The following is a 17,987-nucleotide window of genomic DNA, read 5'->3' as shown; positions in this document are numbered from 1 at the left end:
GTTTAACTGAACATGGATTTTCTGCCTGTGCTATAATTTGAATGTTCTATGTTTTCGCTTTTCCCAGAACCAACACTTACCTGATTGTAACCACAAACGCTAGGACATCACTTACCCCCTTCAGCGTCTGTCACTCCCATAAATAGATGAAGCTCATCATTTATACCCTCCAGAGTTGGCCTACATTTCTCTCTGAACTTTTGAACTGATTTCTTTTTTTCTCCCTCTCTTTTGATCTTTTCTCCATGGATTCAAAAGGAAAAGGTATAGTAAATTTGGTATGCATGAATAGTTCTTTTTCTTTTGAGCTTTTTAACATTTAAAGAGAGTATTTTCAATTACACTTAATGTCATCTTACAAAAGAAAAGTAAATAGCTACCTAAAAATTGGTTAAAACAGGCACTGTGGAAAATTAAAAATATATGCATACTTTCAATGCTTAATTTTAGCTGAAAAAATGGAATTCTTTTAGGCAGTTTTCAGGATGTTCTGTTTCCTCCAGTCTTTTAATACAGCTGGCGCTTTGTCTTGAAGTCTGGGTCTGCTAGTGGAGGTGACATTTTGTGTCATAAACTTTACCAATGATGAGTCACATAGAATTTCAGCACCTATCAGCTAACCATGAGTACAGAATTCCAGATTCTAAGGAGACATTGTTTCAGTGTTTTATTGTAACATTACTGTTGAAACCTAGTTTCTGGATACTTTTGTTAGTTACTCCCCTTCTCAGGCTTTCTGAAGCCTCTGCCTTGTGCTCACAGCTACCACAGCTCTGTGCTCTGGACCGTCAGTTCAAGCACACTAACATCACAGTGGCATGCGTGTCTGGGAATGCACACTGGCTCTTCCGTAGCAGCAGCGTTCTAGAAGGTAGCCAGTCAGCGCGGGATTCAGGGTGCCTTGGTTAGGAAGCATCGTAGGAGGAAGGTTTGGCTGTATGAGTGCTCAGGTAAAAGCGCACCACTATTTTGTATCAAACTTTTAATTTTCCCCTGGCCCTAGAGCTTGTTACAGTGCGAGTAAACAGAGGGTGGGAAAGTAGCACTTAGCCTGGCATGCTGGCAGCTGCATCTGTGAGTTCCAGGATAGCCCGGGCTAAACAGAGAAACCAAGAAAAAGTGTAGCGCTCGAGAGTGGTGACTGCTGAGAGGTTAAGGTTAGACTCATCTGCCTACAAGTCAGTCTGATTCCTTGTGGAATTCTGAAATGTGTTCAACTTTAGATTTTAAGCTATGATTTGTGACTTTTCGTTGCTATTTTCACATTACTGTCCAGCCCAACATGAGCTCTGCCCTAAGCAAAGTGGTTTGAGCCTTCCTTATCCACATGCTTGGTGTCTGGAGTGCTTCAGATTTTGAGTCTTTGTGATTTGGAATATTTGCATAGACTTTGCATGTTGAAATCTCTGATCTAAAAATCTAAAATTTAGAATGCTCCAAAAACCTGAAGTGTTGCAATGTCAGTTTGATCAAGCTCAGGAAGGATTGGATTCACAATACTTTTGATTTTGTTTGGATTGGGGATGCTTACCCAGTACTATGGCAAATAGCCTTTTTTGTTTTGTTTTGTTTTTTTCTAAGACCAAGTATCATTTTGTATTTTTGGTTGCCCTGGGACTCACTCGAGTAGACCAAATTTGTCTTGAATTTGTGACAACTGCCTGTGCTTCCGGTGTTGAGGTTATAGGTCACCTCGCCCAGCTTCTGTGTTTCGTGATTCTGGACCTAGAGTCCTCTTAATTAATATGTAAACTATATTGCTGCTGCCGACACTAATTTCTTGCATTTGTGTCACTTGATAATGCTTAGATTGTTCATAGACATTTTGTTGCTCAGATTTTAAATTCTGTGAAGCATGCGGGAAAAGTGATGGTCTCATTTTATATTTCTTGACTGGGTCACCTCCTTTATGACATCAACATTTTTAAAATATTAAGTCAACAGTGGTAACCAGACATAATTTTATGCTGCTTTGTATTTGAAAGTAGATTAATTTACTATGAATCTAATACATTTTTTCCCCACTGCTAGACAGAGGAGTCTCCAGGATACAGAGAAGAATAGAGCTAGCTTTCTTTTAAAGTTAACAACTCAACAGGAGCCTGGGCAGAGTTCTCACCCTTGCTTATCTTTCTGCTGTGTGCGTGCTTTTCCCTGTCCCTGTAACTGCAAGCTGTCAGTATTTAGAAGACGTTGTGCTATTTCATCCCAGCACTCTCCGGCTGTGCAGCTCCATAGGGACTACGGGATGGTTAGCTCCGGTGGCACATGGTTACTCCGGTGGCACAGAAAGCCAGCCACTCTTCTTCCCATGGCATAGCTGCCTCTGCTATCTCTAGACAGGCTGCTCACAGCACGCTTGGCATACCATAACAATGGGGTGTATAAATGCAGAGTAAAAGCTGAAGGATAACTTCGTGGAGTCAGAGTAGATTATGTTTTATATGTAGTCTCCTGCCACCATCTTTGCTACTTGAAAAATGCTGTGCATAAATATAACCGTAAGTTAGTTTTCGGTGGAGACCTGGTCATATTCTAGGGACACTGAATTTGTCCTTTGTATTTATCATTTTACTTTAGTACTCTATCCTCTCATTGAAGCAGTGAGGCGATGGGCTGTTCTCCACATTGCATAGATGAGGATGGGGGCTTAAGTGAAAGAAGGAAACAGCCCTAAAGTTGCCTCTATGTATAGTTGCAGTGCCTGTAACTCTTTAGTAGAGGGGAAATTGAAAGCAAGACTTCACAGGCATGATACCTTATCACAGACACTATAAAAACAAGATAAAAACATGGGAAAAAACCAAGGGAACAATTGAGAATCTTTTCACTGACATGAACTGTACAATATAAAGTTAGCATATATTGCAGGAGTGACCACGGTTAGTAATTGAGTTTCTTTCCTTTCTTGGCTCGTTTTTATTATGTGGGAACTGTAGGTAGGGAAGCTTAGGCATTTCTGGCTTTTATTTGGACAGGGCCTCATATAACCTAGATTGGCCCTGCACTTGTTATATAGCTGAGGACTGTCTGAATTCCTGATCCTCTTCCCTCTGCTTCCAAGTATTGGGGTCATAGGCAGACACCATTACACCTGGGTGTGCATAGGTTTTTATGTTACGGGAGCTCCTTCCGCTCCTTCAGCCAATAGCCGCTGAGATAACAGCCCACTGGGCGATAGTGGCGCACACCTTTAATCCGAGCACTTGGGAGGCAGAGGCAGGTGAATCTCTGTGAGTTTGAGGCCAGAGCGCGAGCAGAGGGAAGTGGCCGCTTTTTTAAAGGGAGAAAGACCACGCCCCAGTGGGCTGGTATCTCAGCGGCTATTGGCTGAGGAGCGGAAGGAGCTCCCGTAACAATTTTAGATAGATCTTTCCCTCGTCTTAAGTCATATACTATCTATTTGATCAGATTTCCCTGTTTTCCTGCTTTCTCTGCCACATGAGAGTACTTTAACCAGGCAGTGGTGACTCATGCCTTTAATCTCAGCACTTGGAAGGCTGAGACAGGCAGATCTCTAAGTTCTAGGCCAGCCTGGTCTTTAGAGTGAATTCCAGGACAGCCAGGGCTTCACAGAGAAACCCTGTCTCAAAAAACCAAAAGCCAAAACAACCCAAAACTTAAATTGGGGTTTGTGTGTGCAAAGCAATTGCAAGTGTATTAGAGCATCAGGACCTGTAAGACATGGATCCCAAAACAGGCTTGCAGAAAGTCTCAGTGCCATTGGCCACCACTCTGTGCCTGGAAGGTAGGAAGTCTGGACTTGGGGACTTGAGAGTTGGTGTGAAATTTCATTATCAGTTCTTTACTCTCTGTGTGACTTAGATTGGTAGTACACACAGAATACCATTGCCCAGTCATGGTCAGTTTGCCGTCCAGGGTGTGGATAGTCCTCTAAATGTACGAGTAGATAGGGAAAACCCAGCTGAGGGAGTTTCAGAAGACAAAAAAAACATAATATCCTAATTAGATGCAAGAAATTCCAGAATAAAAGGTTTTAGTAATAAGGGTTAGATTAAAGATAAAAATTAGGGGGAGGCTAGCTTGAATGTGTGTGAAAATTGTAATTATATGATTCTGGATGTGAGATAAAGGTAGAACTTTTAAAACATACGGGACCTTGTATATTTATGGGTTTATTCTTTTCAGATATTTTCCTTGGGAGTTTGAAATCTGCAAAAACTTAAAAGCCGTTGAGTATTTTCTGTGTGCCCGCTGCAGTTAGTTTACGAACCCAGAGTTCTTCCTACAGGGTTCATATTCGATGGGAATGATACCTACCCGGTACTGCAGCTGTGCCTGAGAGCATCCTCCAGGCTCCTTGGTGGCAGGCAGCTCTTACAGTTAGGGCTATACTAGTGAGAGCCACGGGGATGACCATCGGGTGTCCGGAGTGCTAAGTCACTCAGTCTTGGCCCTCAGAGAGTCATGCCCGACAGAGGAGGAAAGCACACGTGGACTTTCCAGGAGGGATGGAAGCCCAGCAGGGCAGGGGCAGCTCCGGGCTCTGCGCTTTGTTTGCTTTTGGTTCCTTGAAGCAGTTGACTTTTCTAGATGCACTTTCTTATATTCAAAGATTATTAAGGGTCTATTTATGGTCTGAGTGCCTGTGGAGGCTGGAAGAGAGCAGCAGACCCCTGGGACTGGACAGCCACCCTGTGGGTGCTGTGAACCAAACCTGGTTCCTCTGCAAGAGCAGCAAGTGCTCTCAGCCACTGAGCCATCCCCCCGGCCCTCATTACATTTTTTTTTATCTTGTTGTTTTCATGTAGGGATAATCACGAACTCTCTACAAAATGAGCTTTGTCTAGGAGAGGACCTAGGATAATTGTATTTAATTGTTAGGTAATAACATTTAATGAATACTTTCTACGAAAACTTAAAAAAACAATTTTTAAGGTAATTTAAACATCTACTCTAAATTTTTTTTTTTTGGTTTTTCAAGACAGGGTTTCTCTGTGGCTTTGGAGCCTGTACTGGAACTAGCTCTTGTAGACCAGGCTGGTCTGGAACTCACAGAGATCCGCCTGCCTCTCTACTCTAAAATTTTGCTTTCACTATTCAGTTCATTCGCTTGGTTAACCTTTTCTACATGGATAGCATAAATGCAAATTTAAACAAATTCTTTTTTTTAAGTCTTTTTTTTTTATTGGTTTTTCGAGGCAGGATTTCTCTGTGTAATAACCCTGCCTGTCCTGGAACTAGCTCTATAGACCAGGCTGGGCTTGAACTCACAGAGATCCGCCTGCCTCTGCCTCCCGAGTGCTGGGATTAAAGGCGTGTGCCATCACCGCCTGGCCCTTTAAGTCTATTTTTAATAACAAAACATGTTATTTTCTTCATATGGGTGTTTGTGCACTACATGTGTGCGGTGCTTGAGGTCAGAAGAAGGGGTAAGATCCCTGGGACTGGAGTTACAGACTCTCATGAGCTGCCTGCCATGTGGGTGCTGGGAACTGAACCTGGGCCCTGTGGAAGAGCAACTGGTGCCCTTAACCACTGAGCCAATTTTAAACTAGTACATTTTGAATTTTGAAGTTTAATCACTGCAGGAGATCAAGGGTATAAGTGATTTGCATAGCAGGGTATGATAGCCCGTGTTTTATTTCCCTTGCTTCTAGAATTAGCTTTTTCTTTATCAATTAACAGTGGTCATGGCTTTGTCCTAAAGTTCTCAACCCATGTGTCATGATTCCTTTCTGGACTGAACCACCTTTTCACCAGGGTCGCCTAAGACCATCGGAAAGCATAGAAATTTACTTTACGATTCATAACAATAGCGAAATTATAGTTATGAAGTAGCAACAAAAATAATTTTATGGTTGGGGGTCACCAGTGCCCTCTGTAGGGCTGGGAATGGCTCAGAGGGTCAGAGCACACCCACTGTGTGAGTAAGTGGGTGTGAGCTCAAGTCCCTAGCTCCCATGTAGAAGCTGTGTGGCCAAGCCTGCCTCTAACTCAGGGTTGGAAGGTGGGACAGGTGGATCGCAGGAACTTTGTGGACAATCAGCGTAGCTGAACAGTAACTTCAGGTTCAGTGAGAGCCCCGTCTCAAAATATGGGGAAGAACAATATTGAAGATGCCTAAGATCTTCCCGTGGCATACGAATGTACTGGCATCTGTGGCCATAGACACAGACACACACACACACACACACACACACAGACACACAAGCACACACCCTACAGACCCTATAGACACAGACACACACACACACAAGCACACACACACACCCTACAAACCCCATACACACAGACACACACACACACACCCTACAGACCCCATAGACACAGACACACACACACACACCCTACAAACCCCATAGACACAGACACACACACACAAGCACACACACACCCTACAGACCCCACACATGCACACACACACACAAGCACACACACACACAAGCACACACACACCCTACAAACCCCATACATGCACACAGACACACCAAGGCCCCCTCCCCCCCTGCACACAAAGAAGGTGGCGTTCCCTGTATCCTAACATCTTAGAAATAGAAAGGGTTAATTGTAGGATGAGGCAGCTTCGAGATTGTTGGTCTGTTTAAGAAAATGTATTTTCTTAGGGGTTCCTGTTGTGTCACCCTCGGGTTTGGATCGTGTCTTCTTGTGGGCAGTAGTATTTTATCTCAGGGTCTGATGCGCTTGCCTCTAGATCAGAATCAAGCCCTGCGCCTCTGCCTGGGCAGCACGAGTGTCGGAGGGCAGTATGGAGCCATCTCCGCCCTCAGCATCAACAACGACTGCTCGAGACTTCTCTGTGGCTTTGCTAAAGGACAGGTAAGGTGACGGCTTCATTGACCCTCAAGGTGACGTTAAAGTGGAATCTGAATAGTTTTTAGGTAAATATTTTGAAGAACAAAATGCATGTTGTGTGTTATGAAGTGATGTATCTAGAGGCGACATGCCTGTTAGTGCCAGCCTGGGCTCTGTTAGTCTGACCTTTGGCTTATTTAGATTTTTAAAATAATTGTTACAGACTGAACTAGACTTTGTAGCTTTCATATTCTAATGGTGCTTATCTTGGTAGATGGCTTTTATAAAATATATCCTCTTCTGGTAGTAAGTAGTACGTGATTGTGGGTGCTTTTATTTGTTTTTGATGTGTGTGTGTGTGTGTGTGTGTGTGTGTGTGTGTGTGTGTGAGAGAGAGAGAGAGAGAGAGAGAGAGAGAGAGAGAGAGAGAGAGAGAACACCCGTAGTGTGCACATGTGTAAAGTTCAGTCATCCTTAGTTATACTGGACTAGTGAGCCCCAGAATCTTCTTGTCTCCATCCCCAGAGCTGGAATTGCACAACACCTAGCTCTTCTTTTTTTTCTTTTCTTTTCCTTTCTTTTCTTTTTTTCTTTCTTTTTTCTTTTTTTTTTGGTTATCCAAAACAGGGTTTGGTTTCTCTGTTGCTTTGGAGCCCGTCCTGGAAATAGCTCTTATAGACTAGAATGGACTAGAAGTTCACAGAGATCTGCCAGCCTCTGCCTTCTGAGTACTGGCATTAAAGGCATGCACCACTACTACCTGGCTGCTTTGTTTTTCTTAAAGATTTATTTTTATCTATCTATCTATCTATCTATCTATCTATCTATCTATCTATCTATCTATCTATCTTTTGTTTTCTTTTTCAAGACAGAGTTTCTCTGTATAGCCTTAGTTGTCCTGGAACTTGCTCTGTGGACCAGGATAGCCTTGAACACACAGAGATCCACTTGCCTCTGCCTCCGGAGTGCTGGGATTAAAGGTGTGTGCCACCAACGTGGAGTGATTTATTTTATTTTATTTTAAACTGTGTGTGTTTTCTGTGTGGGTATGTGCACACAAGCACAGGCGCCCACTGAGATTGGAGGTGTTGGATCTCCTTGAACCGTTGTGAGCTTTCTATGTGGGTGCCAGGAAGTGGACTCAGATCCTCTGCAAGAGAAGCAGTGATCTTTATGGCTGAGCCTGCTCTCTTGCTCCCTGCAGCCCTTGGCGTTTTTATAGTTCTAGGGATTGAACTCAGGATCTTATGCTTACAAAGCAAGAATTTTGCCAACTGGCCATCTCCTCACCCCTTGTGGCTACTTTTAAAACCACTCTTCCCATCCCTGTGCTCTTGTGTAGTAGTTCTGTCAGGCCCTTCTTTGTGGTGACAAGTCATGGTTTTTCTCCTTCCCTGATCTCTGCATCACAGCTGGCTTGCTATGACACCGTTTGTATGAATGTTTAGTCAGTGCTCAACAGATTGACTTACCAGAAATGGTAAAATCGAAGTGTTAAATGGACCAGGCAGAGGGAGGGCCCGTGAAGCTGACATAAAGGCCCAGGGCTCTAATGGAGTCTCAGCTAGTAGCTGTGTTTGAACTTGATGGCTTTTTCCCTGCAATGTTTATAGACAAGGAATAGGTCATTTCAGCCAAAAGGCAGGATATGTAGAGCAGAAAAGCAATCCATTTGTTTTTAAAGCCCTTGCCTGTCTTACAGATCACCATGTGGGATTTGGCCAGCGGGAAACTTCTCAGGTCAATATCAGATGCTCACCCTCCAGGGACAGCCATCTTGCACATCAAGGTGACGACTTCTCCTCCTTGTGCTAACCATCTTTGTTGCCATGCCTCTGTAGCCACATTAAACTTTTTCATAACCAGACATCCCTAAATTGATTTAACACAAAGCTGGATATGATTTGATGAACCCAATGATACTTTCTCAAGTTCAAAGCCAAAGATGGGCTAAAGTGAAGATAACTGGCTTCAGGTTGTACTGAAGTCGAGCAGCAAAAGGACCAACCTGATCTGATCCCATCATAGGTGTTTGGCAGCCGAGAAGCAACACCCTTCTAAAAACTCATATGGAGATTTTGGACACTCTCTTCACCCTGTTCAGTTGGCCAAGACTTTATTGCCGAGGGGTGTATGGCTGCCCATTGTTGGGAGTGCCTGAGACTCCAGGCACCAACTGTGGAAGAGCCAGGGCTTGGATTATATTTAGAAGTGAATCGTTTGGTTTATTTTCTTTCAAGTCTCTAAAGGAAAAAAGCATTAAGGTCGCTGTGTTGGTTTTTTTTTTTTACTCTCAGGCTTGAAAAGCATAAAACTGACTTAGGTAACAGGCTTCATTTATAGTTCATGTGAAGCCTGCTTTTTCATGCTGGCAAGCCCATGCTCAGAAGCATAAAAGGTAAAGGACTATAGCAAGGGGATTCTAAACTTGGCTCTTCTAGATTTAATCATGTGCATACTTGGTTGCTTAGCTCTGCGGCTCTCCCGTCCACACACATGCTTTTTAAAGCCCGTAGCATCTGGAGTTTATATATCTGCATCTAGGCTAGTTACGGAAAGCCTTCTGTGGCAGAACGGCATTGAAGCATTTAGGGACGATGAAAACAGCCAAGATGAGTTAGTCCTTCCTCTCTCAGAGCACAAAGCTGATTTATCTCAACCTCTTTTTCTAGAGCGTGTGCCAACTGCTAATGTTACTGTTGTCTGTGCATGTTTTATTTCTCTTAATAGATTAAGATCTTTGAAAGCAGAATCTATCTGTCATTTATTTTTGTGTTCTGCCATAGTAACTGCTCAGTAAATGTTTGCTTGAAGTAGTAATAGTCTGTTTGTAGCGGGGAAAAAGAAGTTATTGGGTGAGACAATAAGAAACAGAGGAATTAAAGGCAGAGGAAAAAGAAGAACACAGCTGAGATTAAGACGCAGCTCCAGGAGCTGTGTTGTTTGGGGATGATTTGGGGTTTGCAGTCACGGGCGTGAGAGAAAGGAGGTGCAGGCTTCAGTGTTACTGGGGTCGTGGACTAACATCTATGGGTCTTTGAGTATCTAACTCATCGATCTCTGATGTCATCAGCAGCCGTCCAGGCTCGGATCCTGTGTACTAGTGCATGTGTATAATTCTCCAAATGTTCTGGACCAGTTTTACAAAGTCCATACACAAAAAGGAACGATGAAACAGAAACATGAGTGCTCTTCTCCTGCGTGGGAATGGACGTCTCATGTTCTCCCCCATGGCAGCTGCTCACCTAGGCTTGGAGAGAAAGGGTGGGGACTTCTGTTGTGTGAGGGGAGGTTTGAGGGAGTATTGTACAGTAATGGCCTCTTGTAGCGCAGCTATCTCTCAACAAAAGCGGCTCTTGCAGAATGATTCACTAACCATCAGGCTTTGTGAGGCAAGTCCCTGGAAATGTTATAAATGCACCCAGTAGCATTTGCCATAACACACCTGAACTCAGGACTGCATCACTGTGAAAGGCATTGCTCTGAGTCTGCCAAGTTAGGTTACAGTCACTCTACTCCGCCTTTCAAAATGGTCGGGGAGTGTAGGGCAGTGGTAGTGCATGCCTTTAATCCCAGCCTGTCTCAAACAACAACAGTAACAACAACAGAAAATCAGGAAGAGTCTCTTACTCAAACAAGTTTATTTCCCAACGATCCCAAGGATCTTATTGTGTATGTTTTTATAAAAAGCCGGCAACTTCAGTGTATCCGCATGGTCCTGCTTACTTAATAAGTTATAAAACCTCAGTGTAATCACCAAGCCAGGAAATCAGGTTTTTATCGACTGAAGTTAGTTTTTTTTTCTTTTTTAAAAACATTATTTATTGTGTGTGTTTGTTGTGGGAGGGGCATATGGGATTCTGAACGTATGGAACTCTGAGGACGTCTTGTAGGAGTCAGGTCTCTGCTGTGAGTTCCAGGGATAGAATACATGAGAGGTCGGACTTGGTGACAGATGCCTTTGCCCTCTGAGACACTCAGCAACCTGCTTTGCTTTTTGAAAGATTCAGTTGTCTTAAAAGTACTGAGCTAGTATTATTGGAAATAAGAACAAATTTTGTACTTTTAAAGAGATGAACCAAGCCAGGGTTATTTCATATACTAAGTATGTATTTTGTTTTAAAAGTTTTGTCCCCATGATCTTCTTAACACTTGTCTGGTTCTTTACAAGAAAATAAACTCAAATAAACTCCTTCTCTGTTTAGTTTACAGACGACCCAACTCTTGCGATCTGCAATGACAGTGGAGGCTCTGTTTTTGAGCTAACATTTAAGTAAGAGACTAATGGACCTTGGTTGGGAAATGGAAAGATTAGCTGTTTAGTGGTTTGAGAGTGAACATGGAGAGGCCTGGAAAGTCCAGGTGTTTGCAGAAAGGTTCTGGCTGTGCTATAGTTACCTGGGGACCTTATAAGACATGTGGGAGGCTAGGCCTGGTCTCCGTGATTCTATCTCAGGTGTGAATTGGGATTCTAGACTCAGACTTCCCGGGAGACTTCTCCGTGCTCCCAGGTTAGAAACTGTTCTGCGTAGTCCACTCATTTTAGTTTGGGCTCCAAGCCCATTGGGTTATTCATACCTGTAGTAGCCCCTTACAAAAGGGCTTTCTTGCCTTAGAATTGTCCTGTTTTATTTGTTAAATAGGAGTAAAAATTGTCTATCTATCTGGAAGAATACTTGTGAGGCTGAGGTTTAAGAAGTGCCAAATACAACATATCATGTATATTTTGTTTCCATAAATTCTCAAGGTTGATGTCTGTTTGTTTCTTAGGTTTTTCGTAGCATCTTAGATACTAGGTACAAAGTAATTGCTGAAACAGTATGAGTCATTTGTCCAGCTAGTGTTTATTGAGCATCTCCTGTATACAGACATTCGTCTAGACACCAGAGTTAGTTCAGAACCAGTCAGAGTCCCGACTCTTTACAGAATAGTTGGTGAGCGTGGGGAGACAGGTACAGTCAAAAAATAAATGCCCTAACTTGGGTAGATTTGAATGGCGTGAGGAGATAGACCATTGCGCTGGCTTGCACCTGCTGTAACTCAGGGAGTCTTGGGTAGAAGATGACACGTGGTAAGAAAGAGCTGAGTGATCAGTCAGCAAATGAAAATCTGTGGAAGTGGATAGACCTCCCAACACAAGGCACACATGGGGGTGCAGAGGAGCCAGCGTGGCTGGAGTATGCCTGCCAGGGACGATGGGAGCAGGAGAGGAATGGAGGCAAGAGCCAGCTCTGAGAGGGTTGAGACGTGGGGAGAGAGTGGCAGATCTGACCTGTGCAGTGAGGAGATGCTGTTGTGAGGACGGGAGCTAGGAGTGGCTGCTGGTCAGGCTGGAGGTTCTCACTACATTGATTGTGATGTCTTAACGTTTTCAGGAGAGTGATGGGAGTGAGGACGTGTGAATCAAGGTGTCTGTTCAGCGGCTCCAAGGGTGAAGTTTGCTGCATTGAGCCCCTGCATTCTAAGCCCGAGTTGAAGGATCACCCCATCACACAGTTTTCACTGTTGGCCATGGCATCTTTAACAAAGGTAGGTGCAGTTAGAAGACAGAACTCTAACTTTTAGAGACGCTAAGCACAGTTTGAGAATTGCAAGGTAAACATTGAAAATAACATATATATTTTCTCCTGTAGATATTGGTCATTGGGTTGAAACCATCCCTGAAAGTGTGGATGACTTTTCCATATGGACGGGTGAGCACGGCTCTGTTCTGTTGGCGAAAGGAAGGGCAAGTCAGGAGGATGGAGGGAGCAAAATACAGGGGGAATTCTGTGCAGTTATCCAAAAATCCAGCTGTAGAAGGGAAGTGAGCTCCCAAGGGCATCAGCTTAAGAAAACCAAGCAGGGTAAGGTGGCATTTAGGAGTCATGCTAGGTTATACTTTGTGTCTTTGATTTTTACGCTTTTCTTTCATGAGCAACGTATCAGCTTGTTTCTAACCTTGTCCAACAGTCTCTGTATATTGCTGTCCTCGTTCTTTGTAGTTATGCCTGCTCTCATGCATGGGTTTCTTAGTTTCATTCACTGCTCTTTTGAGTCAGTAAGACGGGCACTGGATGTGATACTGATGGGGAAGGTGGTATATTGAATGCCTTGCCTCAGTGTCCAAGAACACTATGTGACGCTGTGCTGTGTGACTGTCTGTGTGATAGCTATGCCGAGTGACAGCTGTGCCGAGTGACGGCCATGCTGAGTGACAGCTGTGCTGTGTGACTGTCTGTGTGACAGCTGTGCTGAGTGACGGCCATGCTGAGTGACAGCTGTGCTGTGTGACTGTGTGACAGCTGTGCCGAGTGACAGCTGTGCCGAGTGACGGCCATGCTGAGTGACAGCTGTGCTGTGTGACTGTGTGACAGCTGTGCTGTGTGACTGTGTGACAGCTGTGCCAAGTGACAGCTGTGCCGAGTGACGGCCATGCTGAGTGACAGCTGTGCTGTGTGACTGTCTGTGTGACAGCTGTGCCGAGTGACGACTGTGCTGTGTGACGGCCGTGCTGAGTGACAGCTGTGCCGAGTGACGGCCATGCCGAGTGACAGCTGTGCTGTGTGACTGTGCTGAGTGACAGCTGTGCCGAGTGACGACTGTGCTGTGTGATGGCCGTGCTGAGTGACATCTGTGCTGTGTGACTGTGCTGAGTGACAGCTGTGCTGTGTGACAGCCATGCCGAGTGACAGCCGTGCTGAGGCAGGACTATGCTCCTTGTCTGCGTCTCTGACACAGTGAGTGAGTGTACCCCCTGTAAAGCCAGTATGAATTAGCAGGACGCATGCTTTCCATGGATTCCATCTCTGATGTGTGTTACTTTAGAAGTTGTTATTTTTCAGGAAGTACAGATGATTTTATGGGTTTTGCATCTGTGGGTTTAAGCAGCCACACATCATTATCAGAAAAGTTCAGGTCCATACTGAGCACAGACAGACATGCTTCCTTGTCGTTATTTTCTAAATGATGCAGTGTAGCCCGTTTACATAGCATTTGTGTTGACTTGTAAAGTGTTCTAGAGAGGGGAGAATGTTCATAGGTTATATGTAAACATGGGGTAACCTAGAGTAAATTCCATGTAGATATCCCTTTTCCCTTTCCTTTTGTTTTGCTATTGTTTATAAGAGAGTTGGGGTCTTCTTTGGAAGGACATTGATGAGATGCTGTTGTATTAATCACTGTTCTGTTGCTGTGAAGAGACACCAATACCACGAAAACTTATAAAAGAAAGCATTTAATTGGGGCCTTGCTTACAGTTTTAGAGAGTGACTGTCATGGGGGAGTGTGGCAGATAGGCAGGCATAGTGCTGAAGCTATAGCTGAGAGCTTTGCATCTGATCCCCAAGATAGAAGCAGAGGAAGAGGGAGAGAGGGAGGAATGGAGGGAGAGGGGGAGAGAGAGAGACACGAGGTCTGGTGTGGGCTTTCTAAGCCTTCTCCAGCAGCACACCTTCCTCAACAAGGCCACACCTCCCGATCCTTCCCAAACAGTTCCACCAGATAGAGTCCAAGCATTTGAGTATGTGAGCCTGGGTGGGGGTGCAGTTCTCATCTAAACACCACAGCCATGGAGAGGGAGGATGCAGAGCATGGCTAGACAGCAGCAGTGCAGACATGGCGGGAGACGGCTCCTGTTTCCTTGTGGGTGTCCTGTTGTCCTTCCAGATGGCAAGCTGGTAGAGAACATCACTAACATTTCTTAGGTTAGCTTTATTGACTCGCGGAGGTTTTTGTCACGATGTTTGCATCTTTTTGAATGTTTTGTTGATGTTTTCATTTATGAACATTTTCAAAAAGATGTTTAAGGAATTTTAATGAAATATCCGTACTCTTTTCATCTAAATTCTACTTTTACTATCTTACTGTCTTACTGTATGGTTGTATTACATATCTGTGCATTTATCCATCTTTCTACCCACCGAGATATTTTAGTTTTTTATATAGGTTTCAGAGTAAAATACGGAAACCAACATTTTCTGCTTTAGGCATTCAGCATGTATATAATTAGCTAGCATTTCGTATTTGTTTAGGTTTTGCTAGTGTGAATTCATATCCAATAAATATACAAATCTCGAGTGTACATTTGTTGGAGTTTCCTGATGAAGGCAACAAATGTGACTATCAACCAGACGCTTCCTGTGACACTTCCCACCCAGCCCCTGCTCGCTGGAAGCCTTGTGGGAAACTGGGGAGGGCTTTAGCAAAGCAATTATTCAGATGCTGTTTCTCAAACAGATTTCTTACTGTTGTCCACTGTGATGAATATTTCCTGTCTCTCTTTTGACTTAGATGGATCCGTCCAGTGTTCCGTTGCTGGCCTGGCACTTTGTGGCCGTGAATAACTGTGTGAACCCCATGCTTGCCTTCTGCAGAGGAGATGTGGTTCATTTTCTCTTGGTAAGCTGCAGTGTGATGGTGTCTGCTGTCCCCAGATTTTCTGGCAATTTAAAGTTGTGTCAAAAAAACCCCAAAAAAACAAAAAACAAAAAAACTATGCCACTGTCATAAGTCTTTGGAGAGAGAGTGTGTGAAGCCTGTTTGGTTTGTATTTAGGCTTTCATGTTAAAAATGGAAAAACTCTCTTGGTTTCTTAATCTTTATGGTTTATTCCTTGATTCCTTCTCTTTCAGCTAACAAGTGATTAATGGTCTGTCTGTATGTGTGAATCGCACATGTTTGACTGCGAGCATGTCTGTAGAAATGAAGTCTGTGTGTTTATTTGTTAGAGAGCAAGTGCCGTTTGCACAGGAAGCTGACGAAGGAAGCATAGAACACTCTTTCCCACGGCTTACCAGAGGGCAGGTGAAATGCTGAGCTGTTTATGAGAGTTCAAGTTGTTGATCAGAGCACATAGGATGCCTGTGGCGGCCTGCGAGTGCGGACGTCAGTCCCAGAGCTAAGCATGTGCCTGCAGTCAGACACTGGTCGTCTTCCTCAGCGAGGCAGGTTCACCACTGTGCACCTCATTTCTCGAAACCAGAAGCCTTTCAGGTCCCTGCCCCCTTCGGTGTGCTCTGTCACAGTGTCCTGTTGACTCTCTCTCTATTGTCTTGACTTTTCTTCCTTTTGACCCCGTCATGGCTGATCACTTCCCAGTGTAAACCACACGCGTGTTTGTCCTAGACTCTGCAGGGCGGGACTTCCCAGCTGGTCTCCTCACTCATGCCGACACCTCTGTCAGTAAAGCTCTGCTATCTGCCGCTTGCCCTAGCTCACGATCAGTGCTGCCTTCTCTGCCTCCCCGACCCCGCTCTGCACTCCAGACCTTCCCTGTCACAACAGTGAGCACACGCAAACCCTTGCCTAGCTTTCTCTCTCACTAAGCTGACAGCCGAGTCGAGAAGCTGGCTCTCCTGTTCAGCTGGCACTGGGATGGCACCTGTGTGTGAAGGAAGGCTGGTAAATGCTTGTAGAACCAATGTGAGCGCAGGCGTGAAATTCAATATATGGGGTGGGTTTAGACCAGAGTAGGGGAAACTTACGTACCAAATATGACTAGTTACCTGTTTGGGTAAGTAAATTTTTAGTGGAACATAGTCATATTCATATTGATTTATTTATTCATTTCATTTCTTTATTTGTTTTTTTGAGACAAACTCTCATGTAGCCCAGGCTGGTTTCAAACTCACACTATAGCTAAGGTTGACCTCAGACTCCTGATTCTCCTGCCTTCTCAAGTGCTGGGATTATTGCCATGCACCACCATACCCAGCTCACATGTTGTCTCTTACTGCTTTCTCACTGCAGTGGTAGAGTTAAGTAGGTCTGACAGACTATCCAGTCTACAAATGTTAAAGTATTTACCGTCCACCCCTTCACAGAAAAGTTTGACAGTCGTTGATGGGGCACCCCTGATCTAGTAGGATTGGCTTGGGGTGGTAATGGGGAGCTGTTATAGATTCTGGGTCAATTAGATAATAAAGATGTAGTTGAAATGCAGCTGTAGGATCAGTCTGGAAGTAGCACAAATAATAGATTCTCAAAGATAGGAGGTTGTGCGCTTGCACTGAAGTTGGTGTGTTGTGCTTAAGCAAATACATTTTAAAAGAAAGGAACCGAGAGTCGTGCATTGGAGCCCTTACATCTCTATGTGGTAGAGTCAGGGAATAGTCAGGCAAACTTTGTGTGGCTTCAGATCTCAGCACGCTGAGTTGGGAGTGACAGGGCCCCGGGCGATACCCCGGGTGCCCAGTGAGCAGACAGCGGGGCGAGGAGCAGATGAGCATTTCAGGACAGAGAAGGCAGAGGATGAAAACCAAAGGGGCGTTTGTGTGTCAGCTGCCATGCCTGTGCTGCCCAATACCTGTGATTCCCAGTGTAAGGGGAAGGGTTTGTCTGGGCTCACATTCCAGAGGCTTTGGTCCTTGGGTCTGTTGACTAAGCAGACGCCATAAGCCTGCTCTCTCAGAGATCAGGCCTCAATCTCAGCTCCCTGAGACTAAACAAGCTGTTTCTGGGGAAGAGCCACGAACAAAGGACAATCAATCTCCAACCCCCCACCAGCAAGAATGAGGAGGTCTGGGGTCCTAAGCCATAAACAGCTCAAGATGATAACCCAATAAGGACAAAGCCTGGGGCTTGTCCAGGCCTGCCCAAAAATGGAAAACTGTAACTCTGATCAGCCTCTGACTATCCCTGCCCAATTAAAACATACTAATATGATTGCCACTTGCTTAAGCCAGTTGTAGGTAAGATGAGCTAACTGCCCTAGGAACTCCCATTCTGAGGAGTCTTCAGTCCACACGTCCCTCTCAGGGTCTTCTACATCTTGCCTTTGTGTGGGGTGGTCGATCCCAGCATGCTGGAATAATAAACGCTCTTGCTGATTGTATGTGTGGATGGTGGTGTGGGGACTCCTCCAGGACCCTAACATGGGGAAGGTGCTGTGTTATAGTGGTGCACATAGTAGGGCAAAGGTGCCCAGTTCATGGTGGAAAGAGAGAGAGAAAGAGAGAGAGAGAGAGAGAGAGAGAGAGAGAGAGAGAGAGAGAGAAGAGAGAGAGAAGAGAGAGAGAGAGGGGGAGAGAGAGGGCACATTTATAGCCACCTGACTTTCATCCAGAAAGCACTGTGTATGGAAGACGCTACCTCCCCCCCCCCCAGTGGTGTCACAGGCCAGTAACCAAGTCCTTAGCACAGGGACCATTGGTGGAGAAGTAGTTAAACCACAGCGTGTGATTTTGCTGGATGCTCATGAAAGGCAAAGGAGAAAGGGAAGGCAACAGGAA

General features: G+C 44.7%; 1 protein-coding gene across 1 annotated transcript in view; it reads left to right on the top strand.

Annotated features, from left to right (window-relative positions):
* Positions 1-17,987, top strand: part of Vps8 (VPS8 subunit of CORVET complex) — a 216,249-nt gene that overhangs the window by 34,770 nt on the left and 163,492 nt on the right. The window contains exons 8-13 of the mRNA XM_075968097.1: positions 6,677-6,801; positions 8,480-8,566; positions 10,983-11,050; positions 12,153-12,306; positions 12,411-12,470; positions 15,049-15,156. Of these exons, the coding sequence (XP_075824212.1) occupies positions 6,677-6,801; positions 8,480-8,566; positions 10,983-11,050; positions 12,153-12,306; positions 12,411-12,470; positions 15,049-15,156 (602 nt within the window). The remainder of the gene's footprint in view (positions 1-6,676; positions 6,802-8,479; positions 8,567-10,982; positions 11,051-12,152; positions 12,307-12,410; positions 12,471-15,048; positions 15,157-17,987) is intronic.

Source organism: Microtus pennsylvanicus, chromosome 1, assembly GCF_037038515.1.
Source record: "Microtus pennsylvanicus isolate mMicPen1 chromosome 1, mMicPen1.hap1, whole genome shotgun sequence".
NCBI classification, from domain to species: Eukaryota; Metazoa; Chordata; class Mammalia; order Rodentia; family Cricetidae; genus Microtus; species Microtus pennsylvanicus.
The sequence above is the reverse complement of the archived record's forward strand: the minus strand, read 5'-3'. Positions and strand labels throughout refer to the sequence as shown.